General features: G+C 39.7%; 1 protein-coding gene across 3 annotated transcripts in view; it reads right to left on the reverse strand.

Moving 5' to 3' along the window:
* Window positions 1–23,902, reverse strand: part of stab1 (stabilin 1) — a 100,584-nt gene that overhangs the window by 55,029 nt on the left and 21,653 nt on the right. For 2 of the 3 annotated variants that reach the window (XM_044165522.1, XM_044165540.1), the window contains exons 13-31: window positions 20,141–20,272; window positions 19,858–19,929; window positions 18,870–18,983; window positions 18,384–18,437; window positions 17,907–17,987; window positions 17,628–17,786; window positions 16,161–16,223; window positions 14,753–14,845; window positions 13,141–13,227; window positions 12,942–13,053; window positions 10,368–10,554; window positions 8,380–8,473; window positions 5,312–5,470; window positions 4,838–4,933; window positions 4,015–4,110; window positions 3,505–3,552; window positions 2,954–3,087; window positions 1,253–1,364; window positions 183–260 (exon numbers count right to left, since the gene is read on the reverse strand). In XM_044165522.1, the coding sequence (XP_044021457.1) occupies window positions 183–260; window positions 1,253–1,364; window positions 2,954–3,087; window positions 3,505–3,552; window positions 4,015–4,110; window positions 4,838–4,933; window positions 5,312–5,470; window positions 8,380–8,473; window positions 10,368–10,554; window positions 12,942–13,053; window positions 13,141–13,227; window positions 14,753–14,845; window positions 16,161–16,223; window positions 17,628–17,786; window positions 17,907–17,987; window positions 18,384–18,437; window positions 18,870–18,983; window positions 19,858–19,929; window positions 20,141–20,272 (1,971 nt within the window). The remainder of the gene's footprint in view (window positions 1–182; window positions 261–1,252; window positions 1,365–2,953; window positions 3,088–3,504; window positions 3,553–4,014; window positions 4,111–4,837; window positions 4,934–5,311; window positions 5,471–8,379; window positions 8,474–10,367; window positions 10,555–12,941; window positions 13,054–13,140; window positions 13,228–14,752; window positions 14,846–16,160; window positions 16,224–17,627; window positions 17,787–17,906; window positions 17,988–18,383; window positions 18,438–18,869; window positions 18,984–19,857; window positions 19,930–20,140; window positions 20,273–23,902) is intronic. The other variant, XM_044165532.1, reaches the window with a different exon arrangement.

Below are 23,902 nucleotides of genomic sequence, written 5' to 3' on the forward strand. Positions count from 1 at the left end.
GTCTGTTCAACAGTTTCCCATGAAATTTGCTGTGGATGTTGATGGCCTCCAGAGGATGAACCCTTGTAACAAAACACCATCAACAACCATCAGGACAAACTAGCTACACTAGGTAAAGCTCTAAGAACAGCTAAATCACCAATATGTTGTTTGCTCTACTTAGCCTCCTGGTTGACTCTTACCTGGTCTATGATGTGGATGTAGCCATTAATTGCAGGCAGGTTGTGGGTGAGGATGGAGGCCCTTCCAATATGGATCACCTGGAGCAAATTAACAACAGTTAAATATATACTGTGTGTGTGTGTGTGTGTGTGTACCTAGCTCTGAAAAACATCTAAAAATATGTCAGGTGTGATTGGGATATTTTTGACAGAGTACCAGACACTCGCAAATTGTGTGTAATTAATGTCTGATTTGCTGAGGCAGTAGTTCATTACACAGTCTACACCTGGGACTGAACCCTCCAGTCTCTGTGAGTGAAGCCGAGCTCAGAAGGTGCAGTTCAGAAAAGGGATTTGAGATCACAGAGGTCAGGAAATAACTATAGTGTGATTCTGCATAGACATATTTAATAATGAAGTAACAAGATTCGGCTGCAGTTCAAATCCACCTGGAAAAAAACGTGTATTATTCAGTGTATTATTCATTAAATATAATACAGCCTAATCTATAGGTCTATTTATACATTACTGAATTTAAGGAATAGTTCAACATTCGCTTGTGCTTATTCACTTTCCTTCAATCAAAATAAGAAGAAAAATAAGAAGATGGTTAGCCTAGCTTAGCATAAAGACTGGAAGCAGTGGGAAACAGCTAGCCTGGCTCTGTCCAAAGTTTAAAAATACTACCAACGCCTCTGAAACTCACTAATTAACATGTTCTATCTTGTTTATTTACATAAAGAAATGTAAAAATGGCAGTTTGTGGTTTCCGAGTTATGTGCTGTAAGAATTTTTTGTTGAACATTAGTCGTCACAGTCAGTATATTTACGTGCACTCAAGAAATCAGGTTACTTAGAGAAATCGGGTTATGCAAGTAACCAGAGAACATGTTTACATGCACTGTAGTCCACAGCACAAACAACAGTGCCGCACACTGCAGCGGCAACTCCCAGAGTGTGGGTATGTATACATGAATTGTAGCGGACAGTGTGCACATGGCCTAACCCTAACACCCTTAATACACCTGTGGTCTTAGTAAATCAACCTAAATGTGTAGTCAGTCGGTCTTTTGCAATTACCCCATTCTTACCCCGCTGCTGTTGCTGATCTCCCAGTAGGTGGGGGAATTCAGGGTGGGGAGCCTGGTGCCCACCAGTCTGTCCAGATCTTCTACAGAGTAGATCCCTGGCAGGATGTGGGCCCTGCAACCAGAAGGAGCAAAAGGAAATGGTTACGACTCATTTCACTAAACACAAACTCACAATGTGCTCCTGGGAGATTGTGGATGTGGCTTCAAGCCTGAAGGATCTGCGTTGCATCAAGTCCAATGTTCCAGAGGTGAACAGTGAAGTAAAAGATTTACACCATGACAGATGGGTCAAAACGTTTACTGAATACTGGATCTGCTTGCTGGTGGATCTAGTTCAAGCATGATTAGCATCAACATTGTCAGAGAAAACAGCAGTCTTCCTGAGCAGTACATTCTTTATTTCCCTTATTGTCAACAAATCTCTTGAAACAACCTAAACCAAGAATGTGCAACGTACATTTCTGACATAAATCTGTCAAAACGGCTCACAAATATACAGTATAGTTTCATTTTTAAAAAGTCTCTGTAAGCTGGTCACTGTAGTTTTTAGCAAATGTTACTCAAAAGGAGGAAATAGTGCATTTGTTGGGGACTATTTTCAGTGGTGGATTATTATATATTTGGTGCTCTAGTGAGTGTTTGGGGCAGCAGGACGGTGTGTGTGGGACTGAGTCAAAATAAACCACAGTGTGTGTGTTTATGGTAATGAAGGAACATGTCACCCAGTACAACACTGTGGCTCATTTATGTGTTTTTAACAGTTTTTGGACATCATTGGAGCTCTATGGCACAGAGGAATAGGATATATCAGACTTTTGATACAAAAACAATACTTGTTAGTCGATCAATTCATTGGCATTGGTCTTTACAAAATAGGTTGTATTGGAAGCTTGGTGAGTTGCTTAGTTGCGAACTATTTCTACTACTAGCTGGCAAGCTAACTGGTGCATAAATGCACTACAAGAGCGCCAATCATTGATCACGCTCATGGTTTTGGTGAACGGTGAACTGAACGTATCCGTTTGCAACTAATGAACATGAGCATCATTCACTCCCTCAAGAGTTAACGACGCTCATGCACTGTGTTTTACGTCACCCAGCATGCTGGTGTTTTGGGTCACAGAATCTGATGGGTCACAGATTTTTGAATGGAGCTGAAGCATCTGACCTGTCTTGGGAAATATCTGCGAGTGAATAATTAACAAAGGGTAAGATGAGCCAACAGCCACAAAGTTCCTCCACCCAAGTCAAACTCAAAGAATTTTGTAAAGGAAAAAAAAGGAAGAAATGAACGTGAACTAGTTAATTTCTTGGTACTTTTTTGGAAGTGTGAACTTGCACGACACTGGTAGCACTAGCCAGCCACAACTGCACACCAAGCTAGCTCATTTTGTTAGCTAGTCAGATGAGAAGATTGACAGCTATTCTTCCAATCTTTGTGCTAAGATAAGATTTTACATGTCCTGGATCTCTCTGTACTGGAAACACAGAGAGGAAACTGATATCCATCTTCTCATCTGACTCTGGAGAAGACAGAGAAAAGAAGAGGATTTACAGGCATGATGTCTGTTGTAGATCCAGACACACAAACTTAATATACTGCTATACTGCTACCTTCCTGAGCAAAGTGTGAGAGTGTCTGTGTGTGTGTGTGTGTGTGTGTGTGTTATACATGTCTGATCAGTGTGTGAGATGACTGACCGCAGGAAGTGGGGCAGGTGGTGTCGGCTGGTCCAGAACGAGTCCTGACCTAAACTAATGTTCCTCAGAGCTGCACTGGACGGAACCAACAATGTGAGGTTCCCACTCAGGTCCTTAGAGAAGAGACTGTACTGCTAAAAACACACACACACACACACACACACACACACACACAATTACTACAGCAGTTGCATCTACTTTGAAAGGAAAAGGTATAGGTTTTACAGCCTTTTTAAATTTTTTTAAGTTTTGGCTAATTTCTTAACAATTATAGCGACCAGCAGGCTGTTTCAGCAGCTACGTGTACGTTTAGAAGACGTTTAGTAGACTAGATAACATAATTAATCCCCACAAGGAAAACTAATTTGGTCACCCTGTTCCATTTAAATGTAGTTTCATTTGAATGCAGTGTGGCAGTGTGGCACTAACACTATAACTTAAAGCAAAGTAAAAACAGGATGCACACACAGTGTTAGTTAGTTTTAAAATATAATAAGTATATAATTGAATAAGTGAGCAGCTACAGAGCAGTGAGTCTGTTTTTTACACACCTGAGTCAGTCGGTAGAAACTGTACAGCTTTGGGTTCATGTCCAGCTCCTACAAACACACACACACACACACAGTTATTATGGTATTTAGTTAGGGTTGTAGCACTGTACAAAACATTCAGGTAGCAGCTTCACATTTTTAGCTGGCTCTGACCGTCCCTTTCACACATTAAATTGACGTCACAGGCAGCAGCTTAACGTTGATTCCACGAACGTTACTTCTCTCTGCAAGCCGTTGTCTGTACACAGCCAAAGATCATTTGTGAGGGGAGACCCTCCACTCTGTAACACCACTGTACAACAGAGTTGTTCTGGTTCCAACGACTCCAACAGTGTGATACATTTTCTCTCTAGTTGATTGGGCCAATTTCAGGAGTCACATTCTCCCAGTTAAATTTTCTCGGTATTGGCAGGTACCCAATATTAAAGGACTTGAATCAGAGCCACCTGTAGGGATATCCCTACAGGTGCAAGCTCCACCCTCCTCCATGATACTGGTCTGAATACTTACATCCAGTAATGATCCGTAGCAGATCTTTCCGTCTCCAGCGTAGCCGTCAGGACAGGTACAGGTGTGAGCTCCGCCCTTCTTCGGAGAGCACTCTGCCTGAGTGTACAGCAGATAGGGATCATGGGAAATGTATCTAACCTACTGAGATCGCAGTAATCACAAGGTATGTTCTCATCTTTTTATGGATGAGTTGTTACTCATAACACACACATAAAAATTAAATAAACAAATTGCACATCAAAGTCTTCTGGAAATGACATTTAAAAAAACTAAACAGCAACATGTATTTTCAGGAACAATGTCTTGGTTACTCCACAGATATTAATGGTAAGAGAAAATAACTATTATCATTGAGAACTATCTTCTACCAAAGTATGACCAAAAGCTGTCCATCTCCAAACAGACAGAGCAGTAGCTGTATTTTTTGGGTGCTTTGAGCATCACAAACCATTTATCACCATTAAGGTCGAGGCAGAAGTCTCAGCAGCACAGAGCTTACTTTCTGTATTTACTTTTGTTTGGACTCAGAGCCAAGCATCAGCAGAAGTAATTCATGTAAAAATTTAAGCTTATTTGGAGCTTATTTTAGTTTTAGGAGGCTTGTGGTGCTTGTCCTGACATATCTTGTTTTGCCAAAGTCTTTCCCAAATCTCAATAGAGGTGGTGAATGTAAAGTTAACATGACCCACAGTCAGAAAAGCCACAATTATGAAAACAAAACCCATCTTTGAAATCCTTAGTAACAGCCTTAGTAACCAATTCTTTCTTCATGGCTGACATAATATAACACACTTTGTGTGTGTGTGTGTGTGTGTGTGTTTACCAAGTCATGGCAGCCTCCATTCTTCTTGAGGCAGGGGTTAATGAGATCACACACGATACCGTTCCCCATGTAACCTGTTTTACATACACACTCACTCTGCAAACACACAGACAGATAAACAGACCGTTCTTAACAGTCTTCTACAGTATTTACAGCTGACAGACAGCTGATTAGTAACTAGTTAATAAATCATATAGACAATAGGAGATAATGAGAACAAGTGTAGTGACGTACATCTGAGTTGATTTGGATTGTTACATTTGTTAAAAATAGAAGTGTGAGACAAGAGTGAAAACATCAACAATGCTTTAGAAAACACTGCCAGTCACTTGCCTTTTAGAAATACATGGAGAAGGAAAGGCATCCCAAACAGGGAGAAAAAAAGATAAAAATCAAAAATGTAAAAAAAATAGCTTTTTAGTTAATGATTATTAACTAATGCTTGTTATCCATCATTATTTGTTAGTAACGTGCCTGTCCAGGTCCGATGTGGTTACAGTTGGCGTTGGGGCTGCAGCCTCCTCGACTCTCCAGCTGACAGTTGTTGATCTCCACACACACACTGCCGTCACCTGTCCAACCCTCAACACACAAGCACGATGCATTACCTGGACCCACATACACACACTCTGCCTGTGGGGTGGGTGGGTGGGTGGGGGAGAGGGAGGATGCGTTATAAAGGCAGGTAGACAGCTTTGAATATGACAGTCAACAACACACCACAGAAACTGTCAGCTTACCAATATTATACAGTGGTGTGAAAAAGTGTTTGCCCCCTTCCTGATTTCTTTTTTTTTTTTTGCATGTTTGTCAAATTTAAATGGTTCAGATCATCAAACAAATTTAAATATTAGTCAAAGATAACACAAGTAAACACAAAATGCATTTTTTAAATGAAGGTTGTTATTATTAAGGGAAATCAAAATCCAAACCTACATGGCTCTGTGTGAAAAAGTGATTGTCCCCTAAACTTAATAACTGGTTGGGCCACCCTTAGCAGCAACAACTGCAATCAAGCATTTGCGATAACTTGCAGTGAGTCTTTTACAGCGCTGTGGAGGAATTTTGGCCCACTCATCTTTGCAGAATTGTTGTAATTCAGCCACATTGGAGGGTTTTCGAGCATGAACTGCCTTTTTAAGGTCATGCCACAGCATCTCAATAGGATTCAGGTCAGGACTTTGACTAGGCCACTCCAAAGTCTTCATTTTGTTCTTATACCTTATAACCATAATACCTTATTATCCGACTAGAACACTGCGCTCCCAAAATGCAGGGTTACTTGTGGTTCCTAGAGTCTCCAAAAGTGGATTGGGAGCCAGAGCCTTCAGTTATCAAGCTCCTCTCCTGTGGAATCAGGCCCCAGTTTGGATTCGGGAGGCAGACACCATCTCCACATTTAAGAGTAAGCTTATAGTTAGGGCTGGCTCAGGTGAGTCCTGAACCATCCCTTAGATATGCTGCTATAGGCCTAGACTGCTGGGAGACTTCCCATGATGCACCTCTCTCCTCCTCTCCCTCTCCATCTGTATGCATTTTTATCCCATTACTACATGTTACTAACTCAACATCTTCTCTCTCCCGTAGTTTTGTGCTTTCTCATCTCTCTCCTCTCTCCTTCTGTCGCTTTTAGCAGGTATTTCTATCTCCGGAGCTGCAGTGTCTGGATCTATGATTGCGGACCAATCCAGTATTAATAAAAATTATTTGCAGGTGCTCAAAAACTCATGAAATTTTGCTCACTTATCAGAAGTGGCAAAAATTTACGTGTTTTATGGGTCTTGGGCATGGGTGTGACAAAATGGCTCCATAGCACCCCCTACAAAATTGAAAAAAAAAAAAAAAAAGAGGAGTCCTCAGCCTACTTTTGGCGTTTGACATACAAGACATACAAAAAAGCCTCTTGGAATCATACCCTAAACCCAACAGGAAGTCAGCCATTATGAATGAAATGTGCACTTTTGGGCCATTCTTTGCTATTTAAAGGCTCCGTACTTTAACAAACTCCTCCTAGAGAATTAATTGGATCAACTTCTAATTTTCGCAGAGCAATCTGAAGACCTTTGCAATGAAAAGTTATCAAAAGCTTGAGTTTTCGTCGAAAGGTGTGTCCGTAGCGTCAAATTTTGATGTTTCGTCATTAAACAGGAAGTTTCAGTCAAGATTCAGTCATAGTGCCACCTACTGGCAACAGGAAATTACACCTTTTATACTTTGACATACTCCTCCTTGCAGGTTGAGCACATCCACATCAAATTCTAGCAAAAAAGCTGTTGCTGTGGCGATGTATTATTCGCCATGAAATAGGACGCTGTTATAACTTGAGTGTACATTGTCCAGTCTTCCCCAAATTTCACATGTTTGATAAGAGTACCGGTCTGAGGATATCTACATGCCATTAAGGAATCATAGTCATTGCGCCACCTACTGGCAACAGGAAGTAGGCCTTGTGTGACAATCATGATTTGATGTATGTGAAATTTTCATAGTGTGGTCCACACTTGATATACTGGAACCTGACATATAATTAGGGGGTGTTGTCTAGCGCCACATAGTGGACACAGGAAGTGACATTTAACTCCTTTGTGCGGTGTTCAAAATGCATGAAATTTCAGAGCTGCGTCGTTCGACTTCGGGTAACACTGCTGCGGATGCCCCGACATGCGGTCAGGTGCAAGGGTCCATTCATTGCTGTTTAGTGGGTGGTCAGATTCATCACAGGATGAACACGGGAGGAAATTTCACGCTGCTTTTGTTATTGGGCTCACTTCTTTTAAAGATTTGTGGTTCTGTGTTCAGGGATACTGAGGTTCGCTTTAGAAAATGATTTGGGGGGGGTGCTAAGTAATTTTTCTTTTGGCTGGAGGGAGGTAGTTTGACTGGACTCCCTTGTGAGATTTATTGTAAACAGAAAAGATAAAGTAGACATAGCCAATCAGAGCAATGTTGTCTTTAAACAATCCAAAATTATTATTCAAGCTTTTATATCTTCACGCCTAGACTATTGTAACGCTTGTTGCTGGCACAGTCACAGCTTTTAAAATCAGGCCTTAAAACACATTATATACACATTTATAGACTTATTTGTTTGCATAAAAGAGTGCAGTGATATATGGTGTTATTCAGTAGCCCAATATAAAAATAGATAGTGGCAAAAATATTTGGACAATGGAATGCACCATTTTTGTTAGTTTTTCCATTAATCTGACAATTGCTAATTTCACTTCAAATCCGCTCATTGGTGGTGGTTGTGAAAATAATTGCTCCATCAACAAGAACAATAAAAAAGAAGATATTAACTGTTTAAATGGGGTTACACAAATTTAATAGGGCTTTTCACACTGCATATCTTAGCCCAGGGCTATCCTTATGTTTTGCCATTATTTATTGAATGGGGAAATGATTGCTACAGACTCAATATTGTTTTTATTATTTTTAGATATTGGAGGGAGGATGTTGCAGATTGCTTCTGAGACAATTGCGAAGGGAGGTTTAAATAGTTATTACCATCCACACACACAAACACGAACAGTAAGTCTTACGTTGGTGTCACAGCCTCCTCGGTTGCTCTTCAGGCAGGGGTTGATGGGAGAACAGGAGTGGCCGTCGCCCTCATATCCATCTCTACACACACACCTGGTACAACATGCACATACAGATTTTTGATTGATGATGAACAAACTCAGCAGCTGTTGAGGTAACTAATGGTGACTGATGTTGATCCCCTGTGAACCCCTGCTAATAAATTCTGTTTATTTTGCAGTGAACCATTGAAGAATTACTGAATGCTCTTTTAAATCTCGGTAAAGAATGATTGGGTTGGATGATTTCAGCTCGCAGCTAACAGCAGTCACATGGGTATGGATGTATAAATGGGTGTATAGTTGGTGCAGTACTGTGTAGGTATTCAGGGAGATCAACTGAAGATCAATGTGGCGCTAATCACTTTATGTTCCAGTCGGAACTGTCACTGTAAACCAACAGGTTACAAACACACATCAGAGAGGAAAGAGCTGCGGTAGACCAGGTGGGAAAAAACATCTGGATAAGCAACTGGGCTGCCTCCCTAGTGAGGGAGGAGTGAAACCTCCAAAAGTTGTACAGGAAGAATCTACAAAAGCTACTGCTGATATGTTTGGTGAGAACAACAGTTCATCATCCGGGGTCACACACAGGTTTCACACAAGTGTTGTCATGGTGATGGACAGGTCTCAGTGCGAGCATCCTTTCCCACAAAAGAAAACAAGCTTAGTCTCGCTGAGCTTTAGGTGGTGCCTTGACATCCAGATATCTGCCAGGTAGGAAGTGATGCCTCCACCTTAAGGTGCTTTCAGACAGCGAGCAGTGTAATGTTTATGTCTCTGTGATGTAAGTTAACGTTACCAGTTCTTGGATAGAAACAAGACTAAGAGTCTACAGCTATTTTAGCGGCTCTGTGATGCTGTACTAAAGCACAGTACCATCTAAGTTTAGCGTGTTAGCGTGCTAAATTTGCAAACTGGCACTAAACAAGTACAACTGTTGCTGATGAGAATGTCATTAGTTTTGCAGGTATTTGGTCAAAAACCAAAGTATTGGATAAAAAGAAATTTTGACCTGCTGATGGCGCTTGATGAAAAGTCAGAAGATCAAAGTTTTTACTAATCATTCTCTCGGGGGACATGAATATTGAGATTTTTCACTCTGAACCATGTATGTCAACCTCATGGTGGCGCTAGAGTGAAAGTCAGGTGATCACCAAAGTCAGTAGGATTCATCTTCTGGGATCTATGAATGAAATTTTCATGGCAATCCATCCTATAGTTGTTGAGATATTTCAGTCTGGGCCAAAGTTGTAGACTCAAAATTCATCTACAATTCTACTGAGAATTACACAAGAAGCAGCAACAAAACAGCTGGGACAAAAAACTAATCAGGGAGGCCTGTACGCCAACATTTATAAAAAGGTAAGCTAACATTAAACATAACATTATCAAGTCGAACATGAGCATTAGTCAATTTTTGTGTTCAAAGGCATTCAGTTAGAATTAGTGCAGGATTAATGTCGGCTGTCACCTATCTAAATTTTCCTCTAGATACTCTAAAATAATGTTCCTGCATAAATGTTATCTGAGATTTTAGCTGCTCATCTCGAGCTAAACCCAGACAGTGATCAGTATTTTAGTCAACAGTGAAGGAATACAGCTTCTGAATGATCAGGTGCTCAGCAGTGGAGAACACATAGCTGCAATAATGTCAACTGAGCAGCAATGACAATGTGAGTAGCTCTGTTCAAACAGCTGGATTTACTGAGGAGAGTCCATCTGTTGTATGACAGCGTGTCATGGGGCTAAATACACTGTAAACATCAAGATGGGGACAGCTGTAGCCTCTGAATGCTTTCTAAAAAATTATGAAAACAAGACTAAAATGTTTTTGCTGACTAAAATGTGACAAATGAATACACACTTTAGTTAAAAGAATAAAAATAAATCAAAACCAGGTGCCAAAATTAACACTGGCAGTTGTGGTAATAGTAGTAGTATCTTACATAGTATGCAGTCCTGTCTGTGTGCAGTAAGCGTGGATGTGACAGTGTTCCTGGAGTCCGTCAGAGTTGCAGGGCGTGGCCGTCTTGTCACAGTTTTCTCCGGAGTATCCCTCCATACATGATCCTCTCCGACACAGACCACGGCTGCCTGGACGGTTATCACACACACCGTGGACACAGCGACACTCTGAAGACACACACACACACACACACACACACACACACACACACACATCATGTTATAATTTCAGGTTAGTCACTAGTGGAATAATGTCACAGCAGGCAAAACACACCACCGGGCCCTTTGTTCACAATTTCTTTTCTATATATGGGTGCTTTGCAGCCAACAGACTAACACTTACAAAACTGTTACAAAAAGTTGTTATAGTTTTGAGATTTTGTCATATTTCCTGTTTTATTTTGTAATATTCTCCACCCCTTGTTTGTCATGTGGTTTTACTTCCTGTCTTTGTTTGCATTCCCTCCAGTTTTGATTGTTGGCCCCTCCTTGATTGTTTGCACCTGTGTCTCGTTGTCTCAACTCCCTTAGGGTATTTAGTCCGGGTCTTTTCCTTTGTTCATTGTGTTCCTGTCATGTGTGTGTTTCTTTGTGCCATTGTCAAGCGGCCAGGCAGTTGTTTCTGTTGAGTTTGGCTGGAATTATTCTTTGTCTCCCTTGGACCATGTCTGTATTCTGGACTTTGAACTTTGCCTGCTCCCTGTTGGCTTTGTTAAGCCTCGTTGGACTAATTTCCTTGTTTCTATCACTGCCAGCTGGTAACCTGTCTTCCTGTACCCGGACCTGTATCTGCCTACCTGTTTGTTGCCTGTCTGTCTGCCTGTAAGCTTCAGCACCCAATAAATACTGTAGTCATCCGGCTACCGCATCCTCACTCCACTTCCTGATCTTCTGCATTTGGGTCCTCATACTGCACCACTTACGACAGTTGTATATTCAAAGTTAGAGATGCAGCGGGCAATTTATTTATATATATATATATATATATATATATATATATATATATATAAAAAATCCTGTTCATGGCATCCTTCAGAAAATGGGACTCATGTATGATAATTACTGTTTTAAGAGTAACTAGAATTACCACCCCACAGTTGTATGCCTCCTCCAACCAGTCAAATTGCAGTTTACTTCCATGTCTGTCCAGTCTCATATGTTATGAATACTATGTCAAATTTCGTCATAATTACCGCATCAGTTGTTGAGTTATGGCCAAAAACATGTTTTGTGAGGTCACAGTGAACTTGACCTTTGACCTCCAAATTCTAATCAGTACATCCTTAAGTCCAAGTGGACGTTTGTGCAAGAAGGGAAGAAATTGCCTCAAGGCATTCCTGAGATATCGCATTCACAAGAATGGGACAGACAACCCGAAAACATAATGCCATTTATAAAAATGAGGCAGGTACTCATCCGGTGACAGGAGGAAAGACAATCGTGTCAAAGTTCTGGGGTTTTGTCCTGTTTTATTTTGTAGAGTTCTCCTCTCTCGTGTGTCTTGTTGTTTACTTCCCTTGTTTGCTTTTCCCTCCAGTTTAGATTGTTTGCCCCACCCTGATTAATTGCACCTGTGTCTTGTTGTCTCTCCTACCTAAGCGTATTTAGTCCGAGTTTTTCCTTTTGTTCAATGTCAGTTCGTCATTGTCATTTGCACGTTGTATCAATGTCAGGCGTCACGGCCTTGTTTCCCCTGAGTCTCTTTGATTTATTTTCTGTGTTTGCTTGGACCTCACCTGGATTTTTGGATTTCATTTATTGTTTGCTTCTTTGGATTTGTTTGCTGTAGTTAGACTGCTTCCCTGTTTTTTTACCACTGCCTGCCTGAATCACTGTAAGCCTTTTTCCTTAAATGTTTGAAACTGTGTTTGGGTCCTACCCCTGCCTACTTGGTTCCCCGGCTTGACACCAAAACACAACAAATCTTGGTCCCTAGAGGATGAATCGTACTGACTTTAGTGATCCTGATTTTTCCTCACACCACCATGAGGTTGGCATTGCTGGTTTTAAGTAAAATCTCTCACAACTATTGCATTGCCATTAAATTTGGTACAGACATTTATGTCTTACAGCCTCAACAAGTCACTAGTGATTGTAGACCCTTAGTCTGTAAGAAATCACTCCCCATTTACTGTAAAGTGCACTATATTTACTGTCCACCATTTGATTTTTGAGTATCCAAATTCTGAGTGAGTAAATGAATCCACTATATAGTGCTCTCAAATATTCCCCAATGGAACAAAAAAGTAGTGTCCATGGCATGTACATTACTTTCTACTAACGATCCCACAATGCAATGTTTTGCATTTTATAGATTACGAGACTCTACAGCTGTCAATGATGACACAAAATGATGATGATTAACAGGTGTCCGAAATCTCAATTTACCACTCACTATAGAGTAAACTATTGGGTGTCTATTATATAGGAAGTAGTGAATGAGAGACAGTGATTTCAGACACAGCGTTAGTCTTGTTTGAATATGTGAAGGGACGTGTTAAAGCTTAAACAGGTGTTGAGTTGCTCTCCAAGTGTTAACGAGGAAGAGCTGTTACCTTCGTCACACTTGTCTCCATGTTTGGATGGATCCAAGCAGATGTGGCAGGCGACACCCTTGAAGCCTGACTGACAGCTGCATGAGCCATTGCCATGGATACCGTCAAAGCACTGCATGTGGTAAAAAAATAAAAATAAATAAATAAAACATCAGTTGAGAATCAAGGCTTCAGTGACAGTTGTTTGTTTGTTGCTCACCGTTCCTTTGTCGTAGCAGGGATGCTGGAATCCTCCAATACAGGGTTTACAGTCCGGACCGTAGAAACCTTTACAACACTCTGCTACCTGTTAAACAAACACACACAGATTAAAACACAAAGATACTGAATGTTTCAAAAGCCAGATAAAGGACTATTCCACCTTATGACCAGTGGGACCTGCACAGTTCACAGGTCACTTCCTACTTCCTAGCACCTTACCTAAGAACCCTCCTAATGTGGGTCCTTGTTTGACTTCATGCTACCGTCAAATTGTACCTGTGAGTTTGTGTTTTTGATATAGACATAATATGCCAGCCATTCAAACATAGTTTAACAAAAAATGTATGCCGTAACACTCCCTTCTGTTTTCTTTTCAAAAATGCACATGTATTGGGAATGTAGAGATGTGAACAATTTTTGGAAACTGGTGTGTTGTTCTTTATCTGACTTGCTGGTTGTGGTAATATGCTCTCCCTCTATGTTGCGCTTAAAAGACGTATCAGGACTTAATCTGTCAACTTGAAAAGGACATATTTTGCCAGCAGGAATTACTGCAGCCAAAAGAAATGAGAACTTTATATCAGAAACATCTACACTCAATTACAAAAACACAACTGGTGTCGCCCCCCCCCACCATTCTTTACATTCTTAATTTTGATCTATCATGGCACGATTTTTTGGCCACTTGGGGACAGCAGTAACAAATACAGATACGGAGCAACTTTATCATTCATTTGGAGTCGTGTTTCTGGGCACCTGAAGTCCAATATTCATTCTTCTTTCAGCTCTGTTTCTAGTCTCAACCAGCTCTTGAGGGAAATATTTGGCTCTTTAGCTGGTAAATGCTCCACTAAGTTCACCAGCTAGCAGCTAACTTGGTGCTTCGATGCTGAGCAGGTAGTGTTTTTTTTTTTTTAGGAGCTTTGCCCAAAACAGCTGCCTGCTGCCACAGAAAACTATGCTATAAGATCAGTGAGAGTGAACAGTTAAGTTGCAAGCAAAGACCAAAACAATGAACTGAAAAACACCATAAAAATCTGTAGAGCTGAGGGAAACTGCAGAGTTGAGTGATAATTATCTTTGGGTTGGTCACTATGAGTGACCCTGTTCACGCACAAGTAGTCATCTGATCTGATTGATTATAGCCACTTTAAAGTTGAAAAACTGTTATAATTGTCATCCGATCTTTAATTATTATTTTAAGGTACTTTTGTTTACTATGTCTTCCAGAGTTCAATGAGATTCTAGCGAGATTTCTGATTTGGGTGAGATGGACTGGTGGGTGGTCAATACAGGTTTCATTTTCTTGTAGAAAATGAACCCTGTGTTGCTGAAAAAAAAAAAAAAAAAGGTGAACCATATTTTTTTGCATTTTCACACCAAACTGAGGAACAAGAAGGGGAGTACATGGGCTCCACCATTTGTAAAAGTGTCAGCATATGTCAATATCGGTGATCACTGAAAAATGGTTATGGTTGGTTGTACTCACACAGTCAACACAGTAAACACCTTCTCATTTGAAGGCACCATTAGTAGTAAATATAGCTGAGTGGTAGATGAATGAAGCTAAAAAAAACCCTTGATATGCAGTGTTCACTGATCCCACTCACCTGTTTGGTGGCGTTGCAGAATTTGGCGCAGCCTGTACTGAGTGTTGGCCTGAGAGGAGACGTGACATATTCACAGCCGTTCTGATGACTGTCCTGCAGACAGACACACAGATTTGTTGGCTTTCTGTTCTCCTCCATATTGCCCATCAGGTTTCATTGGGTAGAAAAAAATATTGTTGTGGAAAAATATGCACACAAATTGCTAAACTGAGCTCATGATTTAGCAGAAATTTTAAAGCAACACTTCTGGAATATGGACCTGGCAATCAGCAAAAGCAGGGAATTATTATTTATTTCAAGTTTTTAAGTAATGTAATACAGTATCTAATGGTCACACCAGGTAAAATAAAGTAATATCTGGTGAAAATGATCAAAATTCCCATATTCTGTACTTAATTTTATTTTTCTGACACCAATTATAATCTGTGCTTTCATTCAGTGTATACAAATAAACACTTTCTAACGCTCACCCCTTTTATTCTGAAGGTCAGAGGTCAAATCAGAAGTCTTACTGTTTCCATGAACACATCTTTAAAAGCTCCTCCAGATATTTTTCACCTTACATTTAATTAACCTCTGCTCATGGATTACCAAACTGACCGTGCGATTTATCAATCCATTTGCACAGATTTCCACATCTATAGTTTTTTTCTACCGTATGCCCCCCCCTGGGTATGGAGGACCGGACCTGCCAAAATAATAAATACATAAATAAACAACTCAATAAATAAATTAATATGCCATTAAATGCACCAAAAATATTAAAATTAATTTAGGCATTAAATGATTTATAAAATGTGAAACAAATTATTTTTATTTTTATTTGTTTCTGTATTTATTTACATTTGTATTAATTCCCATATTTATTTACTTTCCCCATTTAATTTTTTCATTTACAGACCCCGCTGTGAGCTAGCTGGAGCTCTCTCAAGAGACCGGTCTCGTACACAAGATACTTTTATCTCTGATGGTTTGTTTAAGTATCACAACACAAATGTCCATTATAAAAAAACAAAACAAAAATGGGGACCTGTGGTTCTCTGCCTTTATCTCCTGTGGGATGTTTTGGTGTATTGTTATTGCAATTGGCCAGTTTGTGAAGCTTCTCTTTGCTGCTGCCGGAACAAAAACGTGAGCTGCTGGGTAGGCTCGCCCAGAAAGTCCCAGGCTATGGATCTTCAGCAAATAAGCTAGCTCGCTATTCTCAGTACGCATCTATCATGTTTCCAACTTACTCCTCGCTCACGTGGAATTAATACAAATGTAAATAAATACAGATTATTATTTAATGGCATATTAATTTATTTATTGAGTAAATTATTTCTTTATTTTTTATTTTGGCAGTTCTGGTCCTCCATACCCAGGGTGCTCTGTAGAATAGAAATGTTGTATTAATAACGTGTTTTACCATTTCAGTGCTGCCATCTGGACATTGAGTCTCATAGAGGTAACTGCAGTGAACACATGGACCCTGAAAACACACAAACACACAGAAAAAAAATTATACTTAGCCTTACTGTTAGCATCACTGTTAGCTTTGAGCTTCTATTGGCCTGTTAATCTCTTCACACAGAGATAATAAACTATTATAAGTCCAATTGAAGTCATTTTGTCCATAACAACTATTTCTCTCACTGCTGAAATAGTCAACTAGTAAGTTAGACACATACCTGGTAGACAGATCAGAGTTTCAATCCTTGACAGGTGTGCACACTTACATTACCAGGTGATTTAGTTCACTTCATGGCCTCAAACCTGACTTGTGCTCTAAGAAGCTTTTTATTTCTTTCTCCTTTTTATTTTGTTTATAAGAGAGGGTTTTTTGGCCATCCAACACATGAATTTTATGAAATACTTTTTTTTGTTTTGTCTGAAATGGGGTATGACGGTATTTAGTTAAAATAACACACACACACACACACACACACACACACACACAAGGATCTTGATCGCAAACATGCCTGCGTCTATACCAATGTCAACACTTTAATAACAGTGTGACATACTTAGTAATGGGTTAGCCGTATGGTGCTGGAAAGGAATTTCGCTCCTCAAAGCCTTCCAGTTATGTTCTGTGGCAAAAATAAAAATAAATAGTGTTTGGTCCTAAGATGTGCCTCTGGTATTCTGTTTTATGTGTATAAGTTTAGGCAGACCCAAAACCAGGGTTTTGAATAACATTACATTAAACATAAAAAGTCTATATGAATAAATGTTTTTCAAGGCTTTTATCACACAGCTATGACTTTGTAACCAAATAATTTCAAAAAATGTTTTGAGATTTTTCTGCCTTTATTAGAGAGATAACAGGACAGGGGAGAGAGAGGGGAATGACATGCAACAAAGGTCCCCAGTCCGACTCGAACCAGAGACGTTGTGGTTCATGCTCGCCGCTGTCAACCCCTCGTTTACAATGGCGTCCCGTAACCAAATAATACATTTTAGAGGAAAAAAGTTTTTGCCTAGTTGTAATAAACTGAAACGTTATTTGGTTTTGTCGGTCATCGGTCATTACGTATCAAGCCTACGGAACTACGTAGCCTAAAACATTTCATCACGGGAAACTGCAAAAATGGTACAAAAAGGAGCCCAAATTATCACAAGCCACCCAAAACCATTTTTATCTGTCCAATCAAATAAACTGTAACCCAGCTAGGCAAAAAATGCATGAACTCTGCATCTCAACATTAGCTAGCTGACAGCGGCCAGCTAATGTTGGATTCATCTTTATATTGGCCTGTTATCTCTGCAGCTCTCACTGAGTTTGATTCAGAGTCTGTGTGTGTGTGTGTGTGTGTGTGTGTGTGTGTGTGTGAGTGTGTTGTTCAGTGTATTGTTCAGGGTTTGATTTGACTCGCGGCCTGCCTCTGCTCACCACGGTGATCTTGTGCTCGATGACATCGCAGCGGTGAGGCAGGATGGGAAGAATGGAGGGCGGGTACAAAAGCCCGTCAATCATATGGATGATCCCGTTGGACGCCACAATGTTGGTGCTCACCAGACGGACGCCCTTCTCGCCCAATTGGATCTCACCCTTCAGAGGAAAGAGCAGGGCACCTAGGGTTAATGGAAAACTGCTAATGTTTGCTATAAACTAGTCAGGAAACAAGTCAAATTATAAGAGACACCACGAAGAATTAAAAGGGGCACTTACATTATCGGACACAGTGATGGTGACGATCTGATTAGCCATCGTCTGAATCTGAGGGAGAGTAGCCAACTCGTCGACTGTCAGCTACAAACAGAAAAAATTATCATCAACTAAAATGTTTGTTTTGTTTTTATGGATTTAGCTTTTCTCAGTGCCTTACCAGCAGTGGAGCTGAAACTGTAAAGTTTGCCCTGAGGGTGGCGTTATCGAAAAAGGTTATGGGGTCATTAAATCTAAAAGGGTTCATCCTCTGGAGAGCAGGAATGGGATCAGGAAATATCATGACAATTTGCCTTCTAAGATGTGTAGAGGTGGCCAGGTCGATTACGATATATTTTGCTGATGACTAAAGTGTTGGACAGAAAGGCATTTCTTTCTTCACCTTCTTCACGAGAAAGACAAAAAGTAAGAAAGAAGCAGGAAGGAAGGACTGCTAGAAGGATAGATTGATGAAGGGAGCATGGGGTGGGGGTGTCTTACCATAGCCTGGGAGAAAACATGGTGTCTGAGAAGTTCCTGAAGTTTATGTTTGGCCTTGAAAAAGAGCACAATATCATTTAAAAATCCAGGTAATCTTCACATAGTGTAATGATAACTAAAAGGGATAACAATTGGTAGCTGGGGTGGTTGTTGACATTATGTAGGAAATAACTGAGTCTTTTTTATTTTTTTATTTTTAAATCAGATCAGAAATACTTTATTGATCTCTTTAGATAAATAAAACTAATTATTTGTGAGATAATTTTTTAAGACTTACATCTTCAATAGGGACCATTGATTTTGGGGCTGAGAGCTACAGACAGTGTCAGGAAGTCATACAGTATTGAGATTCAGACTAACACATTATTGGTTTTCGTCTTTTCATGAGATTTGTTGATAATAAGAAAAATATAGTGTCAGCAGATGTTACCTGTATATAACAATTACAAATAATTAAATGTAAACTTAAGTACTAATTACACCTACGTCGTTCAGCATGTACAAGATACTGCCGTCTCTGGCTCGGTCCACAGCCTGGTTGGTGGGGACAAACACAGTCAGGGGTCCCGGGCCCCGCAGGGGAGGGGGCGACCCGCTATTCTATAAACACACACAAACACACCACATCTGATTAGAGCCGAGGATTTCTCATTTGGAAAGGGTTCCAACTTGTCTGACAATTGACTGTTAGCTAAGCCCTGCCTCCCCTTAGTTACTGTTGGTGCGGCTATCAATCTTTCCATTCTCACACGGTATGTATGCAGTTTACAATGATAACGTGGCAGATTTACCTTTCAAAATGTTTATTAATTTTTGAAACAATGACTCCTTGATTTCAGATAGAAGTAAGCAAAAGCAGCTTGGAGCAAACTGTGGATTTTGCTGAAATGACAACTGTCACTGGCAGACTGTATCAGATGTAGCTAGCTACCTAACCAAGCAATGTTAGCTCCATGAGTTAGTTGAAAACGCATCTGGCTGAATTTCTTATGTTTCCAGCTGACTCATTTAAAACAAGAATCTTGTAAAAGGGTCTTCAATATACACATGATGGCTAACATGCGTACATACATGACATCATGCTAAAAGACTGAGGCTAAAGCTAACAGACATCGCTATGTATGATAATGAGTTTGGCTGGGTTTGCTGGAGTATAAAAATTAAAATAATGTCATTTAAAAAATAATGTAGTATTAACCTTAGAAATAACACTACACTACTCTGTACTGTAAGCTAGTTAGCCAGGCATGTTAATGTTAGCGTCTTACATTAGAGCAGATAAACACAGTGTGTAATCCATTCCTTACGCTTTTCTCTCTTCCGTTTCTGGTTTTAGAGAGGGTAAAAAAAAAAAAAAAAAAAAGACACAAACCTCCAAACTCTTTGAATACTGACTCTCTCTGTTACTATACCACGCACACTCTCATGTGGGGTTAAAGCATGTATGATGTTACTGGCAGAACAAAATACTCACATCAACCAGAGACAGGAAGCGGTTGTATTTTTCATCCTTAGTCAGAATCTCACCAATTGTCTTATCAGCAAACTGGACACAAAAAAAGAAGATCAAGTGACTGACATTCACTTTCATACTGTAGACTGCTGTAAAATCATAAAAATAAAATATTAAACGCATTAAGGCAGATAAACAAATATAGTGAGCAAAATAAATGCTGAGTTTATGTTGAAGGATTTTATGTTCTATTTTTGATTCAAATGTTTTTTAGTAAACTTTATTTGGTGACCCTTTAACTCACCTGTTTGTCAGGCGGAGGCCTTTCAGAAAGTGTGATTGGTCGGTCGATGATGTGGATGATCCCATTGGCTGCTGGCAGGTTTTCCTGGATGACGGTGTACAGTCTGCTGGGGTTGTCCATCAGGATGAACCTCTACATCAACCAGACAGAGATAATCAGTGTGTTTATGTACACTTAAGTAACCTGGTCATTGAGACTTTCTGCAATTATCTGATTTCTTAAACCATGTGGAAACAAGAATCAAGGTTTAGACTGACATGTAGACATGTAACCTGATTTCTAACAGGGTGTTTACATGTGAAAATGTGCATGACAGAAACTTCAGACAGGGAACGTATCGCTGTGGTAGCATTGTGGCAGGATGAAAGGAAACATCATTACAGTATAGTATGTTTGTACTGTGCATTAAGTCCAACATATGACTAAAACAGATTTGTAAAATTCAGACACATTCGAACAGTCAGAAACTGCTCTCTTAGTACAGAGCTGGTCCTCTCATTGCACCGTTGCTCTGACAAAGAAAACACTCCAGGCAACAGTGTCATATATCAATGGTTATGGGACAAATCTGATTAGTGACCAGCTGCATGTAAACATGATCTCTGATTTCTGGGACTATTTCTTTTGTAGTGTGATAATGGCAATTCAGATGAACATTTTGTATCCTTATTGATAAAAAGAATTATATTTTTCTGAGTTAAGTTGGCCTCATAAACAAGTCTGTCCAGAGAAGTGATAAGCTTTCCCCGAAAACTTCCTCTGACCAGGACCTTTGCCCGATGTGAAGGCATTAATGGAAAATTAAATGACAATTTCCCGATTTGCGGCAGGTCTGTTTGGAGCCAAACTAATCTGATATCCTGTGGGGATACAATTCACACTATGGTGTAAGACTCAAAGGAATGTTGAACTCCAGTTGAGAGTGACGCTAAGCCACTTTAGTTTACAGCCCTCACTAGCTTGATAAACTGAAAACCGCACTATCCAATATCCCCTGATCTGGACCTCATCAAGATTTGTAAAACTTACGAGAGCAGAGAAATGACTTTGCTATGCAGAATCAAATGTATTTACTAATATGTTATGTTTAATTAATGTTATAGGAAGAATGCTAAGTTAAGTTCAACATGCTGACAAAGAACAGTAGAGACTCTGTTAACAAGAGCTGTTCTTTATGTGAAGACATTAATGATATTTGTACAAAGTATGGCTCACCATGTCCTGTATTGACAAAACTATTTTTCAGTGATGTGCGATAATTTGGGATACAGTTTCATTAGTCTAAGTCCTTGCTTTCAACTCTAATGACATATTTAAAAGAATATTTTATTCTTGTTCTTGTTGTCTTAACCTTAATATTATTCAATTAAACATGCCTAAGGTTACTTAATGTTGGGTATTAGTCTATTATGATGTGTTGAATAGCTAATGAAACAAGAAACGTGAATATGTATCGACACAATTAATTTATTATGGCTGATGATAAAAGAAAATGTAAGTGAAATGCTAAATCCCACAGGCCCTCAGAGCACGTGTGGGTGTCTGCTGTCCCCCCTCCTCCGCTCATCCCTCTGAGAGGAGAAACAGGCAGGCAGACAAAAGACATTCCTGGGTTGCAAAGATTGCGGACATATATGGACATTTAACGTACAGATATAAGAATGTATAGCCTATATATGGTGTGTTGTCATAATAGCAGATGTTGTAACATATATTACCATGTATGACATTTAATTAACAATGTCTGTTAATTACTTATAAATGGAGAATATCCCATTTTATTCATAAAAGTGTGTTTTACGCTCCAGCAACTAATGAGACCAAGCTTTAACATGGGAGAATTAAACTTGTAGCCTTAAAATTTTATTAGTTTGTTAGAAATAAATTAGAACAAATAAGTTTTGCGCCAACATACACCCCTGCCCCCTTTTACAGAGGATCACAAAAACAAGAGGAAGCCCCTTGGTTTGTTCTTTTCTCTTCAATACTTTGCAGACCCTTAACCTAAAGCTCTGCGACTTGCCCGGATGGCGGTCTTCGGCCTATGGGCCAGAGAAGAAGGGGGGGGGTTATGGGGTGGCAAACACCCAGCACCAGCTGAGCTCCTGAAGCTGTAACACAGAGATGCCGAACTTGCTGAAAAACAGCCCGGCCAACTTTGAAGAAAAGGAATCAACATCTGTGTTCTAACACAACCCAGCCACGTGGTGTTATGACCCTGCCGCCTCCTGAGGGAGAGAGATGGCCAACCAAAGCTGAGTTGCCGTGGGATAATGGCTGAAGATGCCCGAGCTCCAGGAAGCTTGACCAAGAGAAAAAAAACATCAGCTAACCAAAATGCTCTGCGGGACAGAGCGCATCCGAACCATGGACCGAACAGACTGGGAGGTCCACCCAGGAGAATCGACCAGCGTCTTCCTCCTCCAGTGCAACGTGTCCCCTGGCCATCTGAACCACTAGGTGAAACAAATACTTCCTGTGATATTTGGGTTGGTGCTATATAAAATACTAAAGAAATTTAGCCTTAGGTCAAGAATAAGAGCTCCCTCCAATATAGGCCTAATCACGATACAGAATCATAAAGTATTTCACTCCTGCTCCCCAAATAACCTCTCAGTTGCAGAATGGTGCGTTTTTAAAGTAATTTCACTGATTAAGGTTAAGGTTTTCCACTGTCTGTTTCCACAAATTAAGATATCTTACCATCATCTACTGCTGTACCTGGTACTGGTTTTCATTCAATGATTAATTGTTTGGACTGTAGTCTATTCAAAATTTCATTCAGGCTTTTATTAATCATTCATCGCTGAATCTAGTAGTTAGCAGTTATGTGTGTAGTTAGTTTACTGTTTGTGTATTTAATGCTAGTTTACTGTGTGTAGTCTGTGTGTCAAGTTAGTTTAATAAACATTTCATTTATAAAGACCTTGATTGGATTGTGTGTATTAAATATTCCGGTTCCTGTACACTAAACAATAACTCTGTAGCAACTTCAGATCGAGACTAAATTTATAATCAATCATTCATTCTAATTTACTATGAAGATTTTGTCTTTGTAAAAGAGTGGTGCCCCCAAGGTGAATTTAACATAAATTAGATTCTGTTATTAAATGTGAACGCTGATTTCATTCTAATAACAAGCCTAAATCTGCTCCTTTCTCTTACCAAATTAAAAATCATTCGCTATGATCATTTTAATGCCTTTTAAGCCTTAATTAGCTACACTTTGGTAGACAGAAACTCCTATGAAAACTGTCTCCAGCGTGTTGAGTAAAAGGGACTCTGTCTCTGACTCTGTTTCTGGAAAGAGATGTTGCTGTTGAATGCTTTGTAATAATAATAATAATAATAATAATAATGTAATATTTCAATGCTGTGAGCAGCACAAACAAAATTTACTTTAAATTTCCACTTCCATTGTGTTAGGTGGTGGCAGAAATCTCAGAGACCGATATCTCCAAACCTGGAAAAAAATCCTAACCTGGAAACATCGGTCATTGGTCTAATTTACCTAATCGTCACGGTTCTTCAGATGAGGTGAACACGGAAAGGGGATTTTTAGTTGCTAGTTTAGTTCATCTGGTTCCAGAAACGTTTTGGTTAAAAAGAGCTAATACTTTTTTGCTTTGAAACAACAAAACAGAACATTTCAGGAGAGCAACGTATACATATAATCAAATTAAATACACACATTCCTTTTACTACTGTCCCAACAGGTACACATATATATAAAAAACAAACAAAAAAACCATACCATCTCAC

Source organism: Siniperca chuatsi, linkage group LG2, assembly GCF_020085105.1.
Source record: "Siniperca chuatsi isolate FFG_IHB_CAS linkage group LG2, ASM2008510v1, whole genome shotgun sequence".
Lineage (NCBI taxonomy): Eukaryota > Metazoa > Chordata > Actinopteri > Centrarchiformes > Sinipercidae > Siniperca > Siniperca chuatsi.